Genomic DNA, 14,435 nt, shown 5'->3' with positions numbered 1-14,435 from the left:
GTTGAGTTATTTTAATATTTATATAGTAATGTTCTGAAAGTGTAATACATGGCAGGCTATTAATATTGGCATTAATATTACATATTCCAAATGAAAAATTTTGTTGTTACTACTACTTTTTTGGGAAAGTAAACAGCAGATTATCTCTGATGAAGTATTCTATCCACCTGCAGATCAGTTTTCCTGTAGCTTCACCACTACATATCAGTAACTTAACCCACCTTATTAAGAAGATATTAATGCTTGCATATTTTTGAAACAAATCAAACTATATATTTTAATATTTCTGTGTTGTTATCACTATTAAGATAGCAAATTACCAGAATAGATACTGCTGCCCATAAAGATCCTGTCAATGCGTGCGCGCGCGCGCACACACACACACACACACACACACACACACACAGGAGAAGAGTTGATTTTAGAATTACAACATGTCTCTATATTTTAAAGTGCAGGCTATAGAACAGATCTCTTGATTTGATATGTCAAGGGTGTCTAACTGAGGCAAAGACTATTTAATTTTTTAAACAAAAAATGCACCAGAGACACTGCATCACTAAGAAAGCCAGTAATTTTACTGATTTGGCTGCAAAATACAAATTATACCTTATGTCCAGCAGGAAGAACTTCTGATTTTTTTTGCCCATTAATTTATTTATTGTTCACTACAGACAGCTGATTAAATCTCTTGAGATACACAGGTGTGATTTTTAAAATTGTTATATCTTGTCATCTAGTGGCGACAAAGTCCAGCTTATGCCGCTGTGAGCCTCTAAGCTTAATATTTCTTGCAAAATGCTTTTATGTGCCCATCAGCAGGAGAATATCACTGATTTAATTAAAGCAAATTCCCAGGATTAAAATAAAATAAAGCAAAAGCAAACCATCTGAAGCAATCCAAGTCAATTTTTTTTTAGGTTAAGTGAGTTTCATTTACCACTGAGCTGAATCTTTGACTAAAATTGAAGAATGAGCCAGTTTGAGGTACAAGCAGTGACAAGCAAAACTAAACAACATGATTATACCCATAGAGAATTTGATACAAAGTGTGCAATTCTATACTTGGATTGCTCCACATCTTTGGTTAGAATATATTCACAAAAGCCTGTTACTAGTTTCTGAATAAGGTCTTCTCACCTGACACCAATGTTCTACCAGCTGTTTGAGGGACTCATAGTGTCAAGAAATGGAGGCCACATACGTGAAGATGTCACTGCAATTGGTATAAAATGGGAGCAGAGGAATATGCTGGGTTTAGGCAATAGCATTTATTGAGGTTTCAAGTGGCTTTTTGGGACATAAAGGCAAAGCATTTGCCCTCTAGAGGCAGCAGGAAAGAAAGAGAAAGCCAAACCAAACCACACTGTTGCATCTATGAGGAAGATGCATAAAAGCTAAGACAAAGTCAAACAATACAAAAAGGGGTTCTTGACATTCTTGAAAACAGCATAGCAGTTGTTTTATTCTTGCTTTTTAGCTTTGTTTGGGGAAAAAAAACCTTCTGAGAAACAGCAGATACCACTGTATTATTAAAAATGTTAAATTCCACTCCTGGGAAAAATAGAAATCATTTAGTTACCAAAAAAAGAAAGGAAAAATAACACTGAAATGATTTTAAAAACTCCTTTTCTGAGATCCATGCATACAATATATAAATGTGTGCAAATTTTTCTCTATTAGCTTTCCCGAACCTAGTATTCTTCATATATGGATTACAAGCTGAGCTAAGCTTGCCCAGCTAAGATATGGCCAATGCTTATTTCCTTTTAGGGGAGGAATTTTATTGTGACACTATATTAAAAAGGCACTAGATTTGGAAAGGGTGGTGTATATCATATACTGTCATCAGAAAAGAGGCTTTTCCTTTCATTAATAAGCCATTTCCAAAATAAAGATCAGTTTAAGGGGAGAAGACGTCTTTTTGGCTATTGCATGTTGCCTTTAACTTTGTTCTGCCCAGGTTGAAGAAAGTCTCAATCCTTTTTGGGGCACTGCCCCAAAAATGCTTAAATACAAAAGAATCTCACCATTAAGTCCCACCATTGTAGTTTTACCATAAATTATTAAGGTATAGATAAAAAGAACAGTTAAGGATTGACCGCTAAAGCTTTTAGAAAGCAACATCATCATTAAACATTGTGCTTCTTTATTAATTAAATCCATTTACAATGTTCAGTTAACCCTAGATTTTGTGCCTCTATATTTTAGTTTAGCTCAATAGTGGAAAAAGGAAGAAATAGTAATATCCATTCTTGCACAATTTAGCTCTGTTCAAGATCACAATTGCCTGGCTGAGTGGGAGGAGCTTATTTCCATTGGTTCACATGCACAGACCCCTTCAATTCTCAACAGTAACTTTATGTGTGCATGTGCATGGCTGTCACTATCACCCACCCACATTGACAAATGACTTACAACCATACTGTATTGGTAAGCCAAATATTTCTTTCTTTTTCCTTTTTTTAAAAAAAATGGCCACATACCATATTGCATATTTAATTCCTGTTGAAGATGAATGTTCTCAAGTGATGGTAAATGTTAAAGTGAAGAAAGTCATTTGGAAGCCTGATTGAAGTTAGGAAAATCAAACATTGGCCCCAATCTCACTTCCTTTAATGCACTTATATGTGTTTAAAGTCATTGGTGGAATTAATGCATTATCAATGCAGTTTTTCTGTTATCTAGAACATGCAAATGATATGGCTTCAACATACTTCCAAGACTTTCTGGGCTAGTCAAGAAATGCTTAAGATAAGAAAAAGCAACTGCTGAGCCAGCACGGAATCATAAGCTATGACACTACAGCTGTGATATAGGTGTCATTATTATTGATTTTGTTAAAAGTGAACAAAGCCTTACATCTATATTTGGTTGGTATCCTTAATCAAACAGAGTTTTCACAGCTTGTATTCTTGTGTAGACATATATGTCTCCATTAAAATTTGCCCAAGTCAGTTGATTTGCAAATGCTTGTTTGTGACTCTGGAAAGGTATTACAGATTAATCAGCAACTGGGATTAAATAGTAAAGAGTGAATAGTGTTCTAATTTTTCACTCTGCTTTATATTGATACTGTATCAAAATGAGCAGTTAAAAGAACTGCATCACGAGCTGTGTTTTGACTCCAACATGCTAGAAATTACTCATATTTCTTCCATCCTACATCTCTTCCCTGCCCTCTGGTCCTAAGAAAATAAGCTACATCACTTGTTTACTCACTCACTCACTCAGCTCAGCAGGGTGGACCACCAAGACGTAATTTGCATGACAGATGTTAAAGCTCCAAGAAATATAAAACAATTATAAAGAATAAAATAAACTAAGTCATATACAAAGGGACTCTCCTACAGCACTGGGAATCCAGATATACCTTTCACACATTATTTAGTTTGGGGAAAAGTAACCCACTTTTCCTTTCAAGAATCAATCCCGGTATGGAAGTATTTAAAGCAAATGACATAACTTTCATGCATTTTTATGCCTGCTAAATTATAAATAATATGTATTAATGTCAAAGATAAATTAGATACCCTGTTCAGGAATAATTTTGTTTTGATATTATTCTTAATTAAAAGTATGGGTAGGAAGTATGGATAATATTAGCTTTATCCAACAAGAGAAAAGTAGAACAGAATGGATTTAGAAAATTATAATGGTCAATTTTTTATAGCAGGGCTGATTGCTCAAAGAAAATACAGCAACTACTATTTGAATGGAACTGTGGAGTTCAGCTCTAGTTACTCAACATGATGCACATGCTTCACATTATAACCATCACACCATCTAAATACAGATGTCAAAATAAGCACAACGCTTTTCAGTGGTCCATACATTCAGCCATAAGTCACCAAGTGTTGCATAGCAAAATACTGAGTAAACCTACATTCAGTCATCTGGAAACAAATCCCTTTGACCTTATTGAATTTATTTTGCAGTATACCTGTACATGATGGTATTATAACTAATGTAATGCACGTATAAATTCATTCTTGGACATAAACAACTCAACATTTATAGCCAGACTGAAGTTAAGAATGATGACCTTTTGCTGCTATTCCTGTCCTCAATTTCTCTGTATGAAAGAGTACAAGAAGTAAAGAATTACAGAGTTGGAGCGGCTATCTAGGCCACCGAGGCCACTTTTCCTTGACTACATTTGAACCTGAATCTGCCTGTAGTTCTGAGATAACCTACTAAACGTTGGGCATAATATATGCAGTCAGGGTACCAAATTTGGGGTAATTGTTATGGATTTTTAAATGATGTTCACTTTGATGCTACCCCAGATTTCCATTTTGTTTGTGCAAGCTTTCTGAGTTACCTCTTACAGCCAAAAGGTTGCTAGTTTTATCGAATGTATAGAAACAAGACAAAGTTGAGTCACGTTGTGATCTAAGGGGCAGAAAGCCTCAAGATATGCAAAACATAAATAAGGTAAGAAGGACATGTTCAAATATATGATCAAACTACTCAAGATGCAAAACTGACTGCAGATGTATTAGAATTATATGGGCTGCTTTAGGAAAGGAAAATCATAATCGTTTGCAGATTAGCCTCCAACAGCTGATTGATTCTGTAAAATGTATTCTGATTAGAAGAAAAACTGAAAGGAAAAAAAATAGTTACTTAAATGTGCAACTGCACAAATATAATTCCCCCACTATTAAGATAACAAAAACTTCTGCTATTACCATAATTATTATATATATTAGAAAGCTATACACAAGCATGTTAATTTCACAGATTTTTTTAAAAGATTCTTAATATTTTATATAATTAGAAATACACATTTCAAAAACAAAATTTCTGCAAAGAGAAAACAATTACCTTGGTTAGCAAAGCATGGAGTTCTTCATGGCTTAGGGTAGTGCTTTCTATACAAAAAGTCCCCCTTTGTTTCCTTCAGGGCTGTTTAAAATATTGGCAAAGCTATGAAGGGGGAAAACACATTTTGGCTTCTGTAATCTACAAAAAGCCACAATGCTTTGCAAACTCTGTCTTACTTTTTAATATGAAAATAAGGAAAATGTAATTTACATATTTTTTAATATTTTTATTTAATAAGTGATCCAGACCCAGAATTTAAAAAAATTAAATAGATTAGCCCTCACACTAAAAAAAGAACCCCAAAACACTTTTTAAACAAGTATGGTCCTCTTTTAAATGATTTTGATCCGTTTAACTGAGTGCCATACTCATACAATATGCCAACACATTTGTGAGCATTTTCAGATACACTAAGTGACCTAAATTTTTCCTTTTCTTTTTTTTCTTTAATCACCCTGGGTCTCCCAAAACATCTGTACATTTTCTATTTGTTGCATAACAGCCACTTTCTCTCTCAGTAAAGATCTGCCCAGGATTGGGCAAATGCCTCCTCTTTTTTCCGTTTTTGGCTATTTACATGTAAATAACGTTGAACCTGCAACATGACACTATCTATTGTAACATACATTTTGCAAGGGAGCACAACAGTAAAAAGAAGTTAACCTTAAAACCTATTTTGTACAAGTGATCTGTTGTACAACTCAAGTGCGAAGCATCTCTTCAGCATTGCTGTTTATCTTTTAATATGGTATCACTGAGGCAATTTAAAAGTACTTTTACAAAACAGAGTACCTGACTTTCCCCCCCCCCACACACAGCACATATAATGCATATTGACCCCCCTCCCTCTTTCCCCTTAAGGTATAGCACACACACGCACTGCAAGAAAAAAACACCTCTATTAGCTAGTAAAGTTATCATGTTGCCCATCCTTCAGAGAGCCGCATGCGCTTCACGGAGGGACTTTCCCTTTCGTCCGGCGAAGGTCTGGTGAGTCCAATGGGAGAGTGGAATTCATTTCGGTGATCTTCCCTGTCACTTCCATCATAGGAACTACTACAGCTGCTCAAGCTGTCAACAGGAGATCTTCCCGCCTCGTGGCGCGTGTGCTGTGGATATCTCGATGGCGTGGTGGTACGGTCTCTAGGAGGAGAAACAGGTTCGGACTTGATGTTGAGGCTTTGAGTAGAAGGCAGGGAGAGATTTGTATTCTGAGATAAATGAGTGCTAGTGCAAGCTCTGTAGGAGGAAAGGAAACCCAGTTACAGACGGAGGAGGCAGAGCCCCCTGAAATGCACACTTATACAAAATATCAGCTAAGAGACTGAAAACTCATTCCTACACAAAGCCAAGGAGTGTGTGTGTAGGACTGTCTCTGCAGCGGTGGGACACGTCTGAAAGGATGATTCTCCTAAGATGGTCCTTGCAGTTTGTTCTATGGATTGCCCAGAGCTGCAGCCAGAATGATTTTTATCTCAGATGAAAATAGTGTCAGCCCACACCCTGCTGTTTTTAAACCATGATTGATTTCTTAAGGTATGACTGCACGTGTGCATATACAGAAAAGTAATTTAAAAAGATGGTAGGTTGTATGGCAGACTAGTGGAGATTGCTTACAACTCAACTACAAGAACAATTAGGCCTGTTCTATTCCGCATCTTTTGGTTTTTCACATGGCTTTCAAGACATCATGGGTTCATTTTTCTAGGTTCTGTGAGGGTCTTGAGGTGTATGTCAACTCATATTGGAAAGAGGTTTGAGCAAAGGTTCAGGAAATTCCCCATCCAAGTCTGTATCACCCTAAAGCTATGTAGAAACTAATATTCATTTTTAATATAAGAAAAAAGTTGTTGCAAGATTGGATACATAAAATTCTGGTTAATTCTAAAGCCCTGCTACATTAGAAAAAGTCACCAAACCAAACCATGATTTTCAGTTATATATTCAAACACCAAGTTATCTGTTTGCTTATTGCCTCCTGTATTTTCCCCTTCTCTCCTCTTTTGGCAATGAGGAAATTAGAACTAAGAGGGATTTTTTTGATGGCCAAACAGATAAAAGTGGTTTGTTAAGCTGTAGGTTGATGAAATGAGGGGGGGGGGGAAGGCGATACTTGAACATGGCTATTTTCAATATAATTATTTAAATCAGTGTTTTTCAATCTCAGCAATGTTAAGATGTGGAAATTTCATCTCCCAAAATTCTCCAGCCACCAGGTGGATAAATCCTGAATCAATATAAGTTGTTCAAATTGTGCTAATAGCTGTACTAATGGCAATGACTTTGTGGATACTAGTTGATTGCGCATGGAAGTTGTATGTCACTCAGAGATGACATGGCAGATTGAATGTTTCAGAGGGATGAAAGGGTATGGCATGAAGGAGATACGTCACTTGAGCACTGGAGCTGCACATTTTGAAAGACTGGAAAGCTGACGTGCTCAGGCCTAGCCTTCTAAAATCTTTGTGGCTGAGCACAAAGTGAAGGACTGCAGCCAACTGTTTTCTAAACTCTGCAGAAATGCAAAGCAATGCTATATATCTGTCCTTGGAATGATGTGGCAATGTTTTTATCATTAATTGTCACAATGTTTAATAATGAATGGCTATTGTTAGTCAACAAAGAGGAAGAGAAATGCTGTATCCGTAATTGCTTTCATCTGCCCTGCATTCAGCTGATTTTGTCAAAATTGGTGCAGTTATTTTCTCTAAAGGAATAGACAAGCATATTGGCCATACAGTTGCAGTTGTGTGAAAAGCAGGCCAAAGGGCAGAATTGTCTTGATTTTACATTCTTGGCAATACCTGAAGTTAACCCACTGTCTATAGTTGGGATCTGTTAACTATTGGAAATTAGTTCAATTTGGTGTGTAATGAATACCTTTATTCAATGTGGAAACTAGAAGCACTAACTATAAAAATAAGGTCTCTCATACACAGTTTTCTTGATTTCTAAAAAAGTAAAAATGCATACTCCTAAGATCCAGCTTACATACTAAACTGGACAGAGCAGAATTAAAAGAAGTGTTTTCTTTTCTTGCAGCCTGACTAACTGTTATTTAATTTCAGATTAAAACAGATTTACAAGATTGACAGAAGGAATTGCCAAGTGAAATTTTCTTTTTTTTCTTCCCCCAGTTGAGAGTCAATTTCTGACAAATGTAGCATAAATATTTATAGAATAATGTACAGGTAAAATCAGGGTAGGTATTTTATGACTGAGCTAGAAATAGATGATAGTGTGTGCCAAATCTATGAAAGTTTGCTATTGGTTTAGCATTTAATTATGAACCTTGCTTTCTTTGTGAAATAATCTGTTTATGTTATGGTGCTCAACTGAAAACAATTTGTTCCCTTTAACTGCTTAGGTGGGGCATTTTCTATTTGTAACGTATTTTTAAAACACTAATATTAATGCACAAAGAATATTATTATGAAGATTATAGGAAATATTTCATAGAGCTTTCACAGTAATACAATTTCCACCTAAGCATTACATACAAAATAATCCACTTCTCACTGAAGTCAATGGCAGCATATTTAATTTAAATAGGGCTGAGCTACTGCTTTCAGGGCATCCTAAAAGGAAGGCATCTCACTAAATAGGCACACAAAAGCCTTTTATTACAAATAGTCCTCAACTTATATTGTTCATTTAACAATATATTCAAAGTTATGATAGCCTTGAAAAAAATGAGTTATGATCTGTATATATACTTATGACTGTCACACAATTCCCATGGTTGTGTGATCACAATTGTGGTGTTTGGCAACCTACCCACAATTATTACCAATTGAAATGTCCTGCAGTTATGTGATCAAAATTCGCAACATTTTTTGCGTTTTTTGCTCGCAGAAAATGCCTATTGGGGAAGTTATATTTGCTTAACAACCATGGTCATTCACTTAATGACTGATGTAAAAATTGTTCTAATATCAGGTCCAATTCTACTTGCAATTGAAACTAAGTTATGGTGGAAATTCCAATTGTGGTCATAAATGAGGAATATCGGTAATGCACTCATGTCTCCAATCTCAGAAAAGACATTCAACCTTGACTATGTGCAATTCAAATCATAGGAAAAGTGAATACTATGGTTTTGCTAGTTTCCTTGTTACACTGGATTTGCTTATATTTAATTTTTATAAAGAGTTTCTGGCTTTTACAACAGCTTGGTATAAATTATTATAGATTTTTTCCTCCTGAATTTGCCACTAGAGGGCAGGAATGCATGCCCTTTCACTGGGAAAACGAACACTAGGTTTGCTTGATGGCAAACTTTTGAACATGTAATTTATCATAATGTAAGAGACTGAAATATATGTGCCTCTTCTAAAATGCATGATGCTCAAGAAAATGTGGATTATGTCTGTGTCAAGCTGGTAGATCAGTTGATAATACTAAGCAGATAGGTATTGCAAAGTGCAGTAAAGTCTTAAAGTCTGAATGGTTTAAAGCTCTGGTTAAAAGCAGAGAAGTAAAAACCTTTGAATTCTAATATCACTGTGCCTACAAGGGTATGATACAATCAGTGAAACAAGCTTATGTTAATAGATTGGGGAAAAACATACGAGTTATAAATGAACTGCTTATCTGCTTTCAAGGTCTGAATTTTGGGGATATAATTTCTAGACTCAGCTCAAGTAAGTGGTAGGCTAGCATTTATGTGAGCTTTTCCTAAGAAATGATGGAAAAACATCTTCTGTCAAATAATCTACATGATTTTAGATCTTGCAGTCATCTGATATCACCAGTGATGCCAGGTATTAAAACCTCTGCATGTAAAGTACAGGTAGTCTCAACTTATGACTGCAAGAGAGCCCTAAAACTTGTTCTTAAACAGTGCAGTTCTGGCTTTTGGGGCAGCTGAAATTGGTCTGGAAGATTATTTCCTGGCCAGCCCAAGTTCAGGTGAGGCCAGCTACTTCTAGCCTAATGGAACATAGCTGAATACATAATAATACAGCCAAGCTCAGAGAACACCAAGGACTTCCACCCAAAGCTTCATATATTGTCCTCTGTCGGTAACATGAAAGCCAGCTGGGTGACATTGGTCCAGTCACTCTCTTTCAGCCCAACTAACTTCATAGGGTTGTTGTGGAGAAAATGGAAGGAGAAAGGTGGATATGTTTGCCACCTTATTTTAAAAATAATAAAGAGGGGATTCTTGTTGTTGTTGTTAGTTGCAAAGTCGTGTTTGACCCATCGCGACCCCATGGACAATGTTCCTCCAGGCCTTCCTGTCCTCTACCATCTTCTGGAGTCCATTTAAGCTCACGCCTACTGCTTCAGTGACTCCATCCAGCCACCTCATTCTCTGTCGTCCCCTTCTTCTATTGCCCTCAATCTTTCCCAGCATTAGGCTCTTCTCCAGTGAGTCCTTCCTTCTCATTAGGTGGCCAAAGTATTTGAGTTTTAGCTTCAGGATCTGGCCTTCTAAAGAGCAGTCAGGGTTGATCTCCTTTGGGACTGACCGGTTTGATCGCCTTGCAGTCCAAGGGACTCGCAGGAGTCTTCTCCAGCACCATAAATAAAATAAAACATGGCCTAGTACAGCTAATGTTGAAACTCCACTGCCAAGACAATTTAATCCCATAAACAGTTTGCTGTCTGATTTCACTAAACTGCTCTCCTCCCCCATTGCTGCACTGCAATCTATCCATATGCATGATGCATCTATCACTGACATACTGCAGGCCTGCCATTTATTATGTATTACACCTGCGTCATATCACTTTCTACTGACAACCAACGGAACATTATCTACAGAGAAAGGGACACAGGACAGAGCTAGATGGAGGCAACTCTCTTGGGTTTCTTGTAGGACAAAGAGGATTCAGTCATTCTGCCAAGATTATAGCTTTGGTTCCATTCAAGGTTTTCTCAACTCCAGAATATTAGAAACTCTGAGCTCTCTGCTCCAAACACTGGACTGGCTGTTTCTCCAACAGGGAGGGAAAAACTTTATAACCAAAAACAGGAAGAAGAAGATGATGATGATAATGATTTTTCTTATTATTATTGGGGAAAGATATCTTGGGTCTTTTAAAAATAATATAATGCTTTGAATTCTGACTTACCCCAATTGACTGAGGGCAGATGGTGGCATGTTGTGTAGATGTTGCTGCTGCCAGCCAGTTACTGAACCCAAGTGGAGAGCACTGGCTGTGTTAAAGCCAGACAATGATGACAAATCTGCACTACTTAGCGAATATTCTGATAGAAGAATAAAAAAAAACACACACAATAATTTCAAAATTAAGAAGAAAGAGTTCCAAAGCAAATTCTGTCACATTCCATTAATAAGGCATTGTAACATCAACTGAACTTGTGGTATTAAAAGATATTCTCTTCTCCTCGCCACTTACTGAAAGCACAATAGGTGGATACATGCATAGATACACAAGTGCATAAACTCAGTTTACTATCTTAGGAAATAAATGCTAAATATATGATTTTCTGGCTCCTGGTGAACTTTCAGCTTGTGATGTTTTGTAACATTTTTAGCACACATTTATCAACACCAAAAAAATGCAGCCTACAATGTCAGCTTACTTGCAAGGAATGGGAAACCTATGACTCTTTGGATGTTGCTGGGCAACAACTCCCAGTTACGTGGTCCTGCATGGCAATGGAGGCTGGGCACTCTAGATTAGTGCCTACTGGAGGACCACAGTTCCCCACCTTGATATTGAATATGGGCCAAATATATGAGCTTTAAGGAAGATTACTGTAAAGTGCAATCAAAATTAGATTAGCCTTGGATTCTTGGAAATAGCAACCTTAGGCTCTGGGGTTAGTTAGTTACTATGTTTCCATGGACTGTGACCTTGAATATACATTCAAGCCTGTAAGTACAGAAGTTAAAAAAGGTACAGTATGTAGCCTACAGACCAGGCAGGCTCACATTGAGTTTTAGAACCCTAGTCAACAGAAAATTGACATACTTTGGGCTTCAAACTTTGGGGCAACCCTGAACTGGAAAATGGCTTCCCCTTCCAGATAAGGATTTGGTACAGCCATTCATGGCTCTGCCAGTCCCAGCTTATTATACAATAGGAAGTTCTGGAGTGATATGCCTTTTTGTCCTCATTACTGTTTCCTATCAAGTCTTTCTGATGTACAAATGGATACCTTACGAGTGTACAAATTAGACACTCTGGAGTCTGCAGTTCAGGTAAGCATGGAAGCATTTCTGGCTTTCCAAAAGTGTATGGTGCAGGTAAACTATCCCTATAATGTGCCAGCAGGCATCAATTAATTATGAGAGTGGGAATGTCAAAGCATTTTCTGATAAGGGAAGTTTAAGTGGCTCTTCAACTGTCAAGTGTGAATAAGTGATTCTTAAGCCACTTAAAAGTAATTCTTGTTATGATACACAACAAAAATGAGATAGGATTCTACATATTGTTTCATTTCATATTACCACAAGCATCAAATTCACAACTGCTTGGGCTTTTCTGCATGTGAGTATCTGGCTTTTTTCTATTTAATCTATAAGGCTCAGAATTCTGTGGAAACTTACCGGTACCATATGTTGTTGAAATGGCTGATGGGTATCCTCCCATCCCTTGCCCTGGTAAAGTAGGAGTTGCCACGGAAACCACCGGAGTAGCCAATGACTGAGCAGACTGAGAGTTATTTATCCTTTGATTCTTTTAAATGAGTAAAATAAACATATTAATGGAAGGATGGGAAACATTTGAAACAAAATATATTTAGAGATTGGAATTGTTCCTATGGTACAAAATTGCATACAGATTTCACTACATTAATCATTTATCATGTTGCTTTTATGAACTCTGCCAATCCCATGATTTATCATTTTTTCAAGAGAGCAGTTGTCACCATAGTAACTCATTAAATCAGAATCTCCTAGGTTACCAAACATATAAGATTTTTCTCCTCCCCCCACATATACATTAGTAGCAGTCAGACTAGGAGGATAAGAATATTTAACATGTAATCATTTAAGTTTGAAAAATTGCCTGAAAAATATAACTAAAAATATTATGCTACTCCTTCATCCCAGTTCATTTCCAAGGATGCTTAAAAAAGTATTGAAGTAGGATGAGTTGTGCCAGATGGTAATAGAAAATTAGCTGTTGAAAACAACCTATTGATATGCCCATATACATGTATGTTCGACTTCTCTATGGTTTCTGTTACAATTTGGGACATGTGCAGAAGCCTGCTAACATATACAGACCTCCTTAGGTGAACTGGCTGGCTATGCTTAAAATAGGCAAGCTAGATGATGAATATGCAATGCTGCATGTTCTATTTTCTCCAGCAGATGGTGCTATGGTCACTTTATTCTTAAAAATGCTGAAACTTATATGAAAGATACTATTAAATATATCTTTACCCTGCATTTTCTTATTGTGGGGCTCTAAAATGTACAAATCAAGATTGGAAATTTAAAGGAATAGGGCATTTGACGGAAACATTAAAAAGTTTGGGCATTCAAAGGTGACAATACTGGAAGAACACTAAATCCAACCTTTATAAAATTGTTGTTTTACAGTGGTTAAATACAACACTTTTAAACATTAGAAGATAGATGGGAGAGACTTAAATTTGTTTTTGAAGAAAAGGTTATAATCTGAGAAAGCTTCCTATATTTCAACTGCCAACTCAGTAGGGAAAAGCAAATGAATTGTTTCTGCATGTCTTCAATAAACATTATTCCCACTTACCAAAAGCAGATCAACATCCTCAGACTGATAGCATGAGAGAGGAGGATGAATAATTAGCAAAAGCAAATATTCTAAAGTCTTCTGCTTCCAATGCAAGAAGGCATAGCTTCGCAATAATGCACAGTAGAATTGGCTATCAAGCTAATTATGCATACTATATTCTCATTAAACATTATTTAAATTCCTATGTTTAGGACATATAGTCCTGGTTAGTTTCTTCCTTTTTTTCTTAGAGATGAAGATTAATCTAAGGGTAATACACCCATGTTTTTGCCTTCCTAATCCTGACCTCAACTGCAACTCCTACTCAATGACATCATTGTTGTAAAATATCTTGCCAATCAGATGACCTCTTGGAAAGTATTAGTAGTTTAGATGTTCTAGAAATAAAACATTTGATAGAGATGTTTTCTAAAGGTCAGCCACACAAGCAGTTCACCTTATCCTATTCCTTCAAGAAGAGATAGTTGCACCAATGGGTTTTATCCAAGTGGAAACCACAAAGTGGATACATTCTTATTTTTTATTTAATTTAATTTAATTTTTATACTGCCCTTCTCCCGAAGGACTCAGGGCGGTGTACAGGGCAATACAATAAAATACAATATATAAAAATTAAAAAGATATTAAATACAATAGCCCAATTTAATAAATTACAAAACGTTAAAAAAACCCCAAACCCATCAGACCAGGCCGGCTTGTTCAAATAAATATGTTTTTAGGTCACGTCGGAAGGAGCGAATGTAAATGTATCAGGCTAGTAGTTTACTACAGAACTATTTAAAATAGTTGTCAATTTGATTTAGGTAGAGCAGTATCCTTAGCATTACTTTGCATTTCTTATCAGATTTGTTTTTCAAATAGTTTTCCTTTTAAGGATTACATGGGAAATTAACGTCTTATATG

The 14,435-nt window shown here is 36.4% G+C and overlaps 1 protein-coding gene across 10 annotated transcripts in view; it reads right to left on the bottom strand.

Moving 5' to 3' along the window:
• Positions 1 to 556: 556 nt before the first annotated feature.
• Positions 557 to 14,435, bottom strand: part of MEF2C (myocyte enhancer factor 2C) — a 190,772-nt gene continuing 176,893 nt past the window's right edge. For 8 of the 10 annotated variants that reach the window (XM_083355897.1, XM_083355898.1, XM_083355904.1 and 5 more), the window contains 3 exons: positions 12,356 to 12,485; positions 10,911 to 11,046; positions 557 to 6,069 (listed from right to left, as the gene is read on the bottom strand). In XM_083355897.1, coding sequence (XP_083212023.1) covers positions 5,748 to 6,069; positions 10,911 to 11,046; positions 12,356 to 12,485 — 588 coding nt within the window. In that variant the 3' untranslated portion in view covers positions 557 to 5,747. The remainder of the gene's footprint in view (positions 6,070 to 10,910; positions 11,047 to 12,355; positions 12,486 to 14,435) is intronic. The other 2 variants (XM_083355905.1, XM_083355906.1) reach the window with 1 other exon arrangement.

This window comes from Vipera ursinii (genome assembly GCF_947247035.1).
Source record: "Vipera ursinii genome assembly, chromosome: 2".
In the NCBI taxonomy this organism is placed as follows: domain Eukaryota; kingdom Metazoa; phylum Chordata; class Lepidosauria; order Squamata; family Viperidae; genus Vipera; species Vipera ursinii.
The sequence above is the reverse complement of the archived record's forward strand: the minus strand, read 5'-3'. Positions and strand labels throughout refer to the sequence as shown.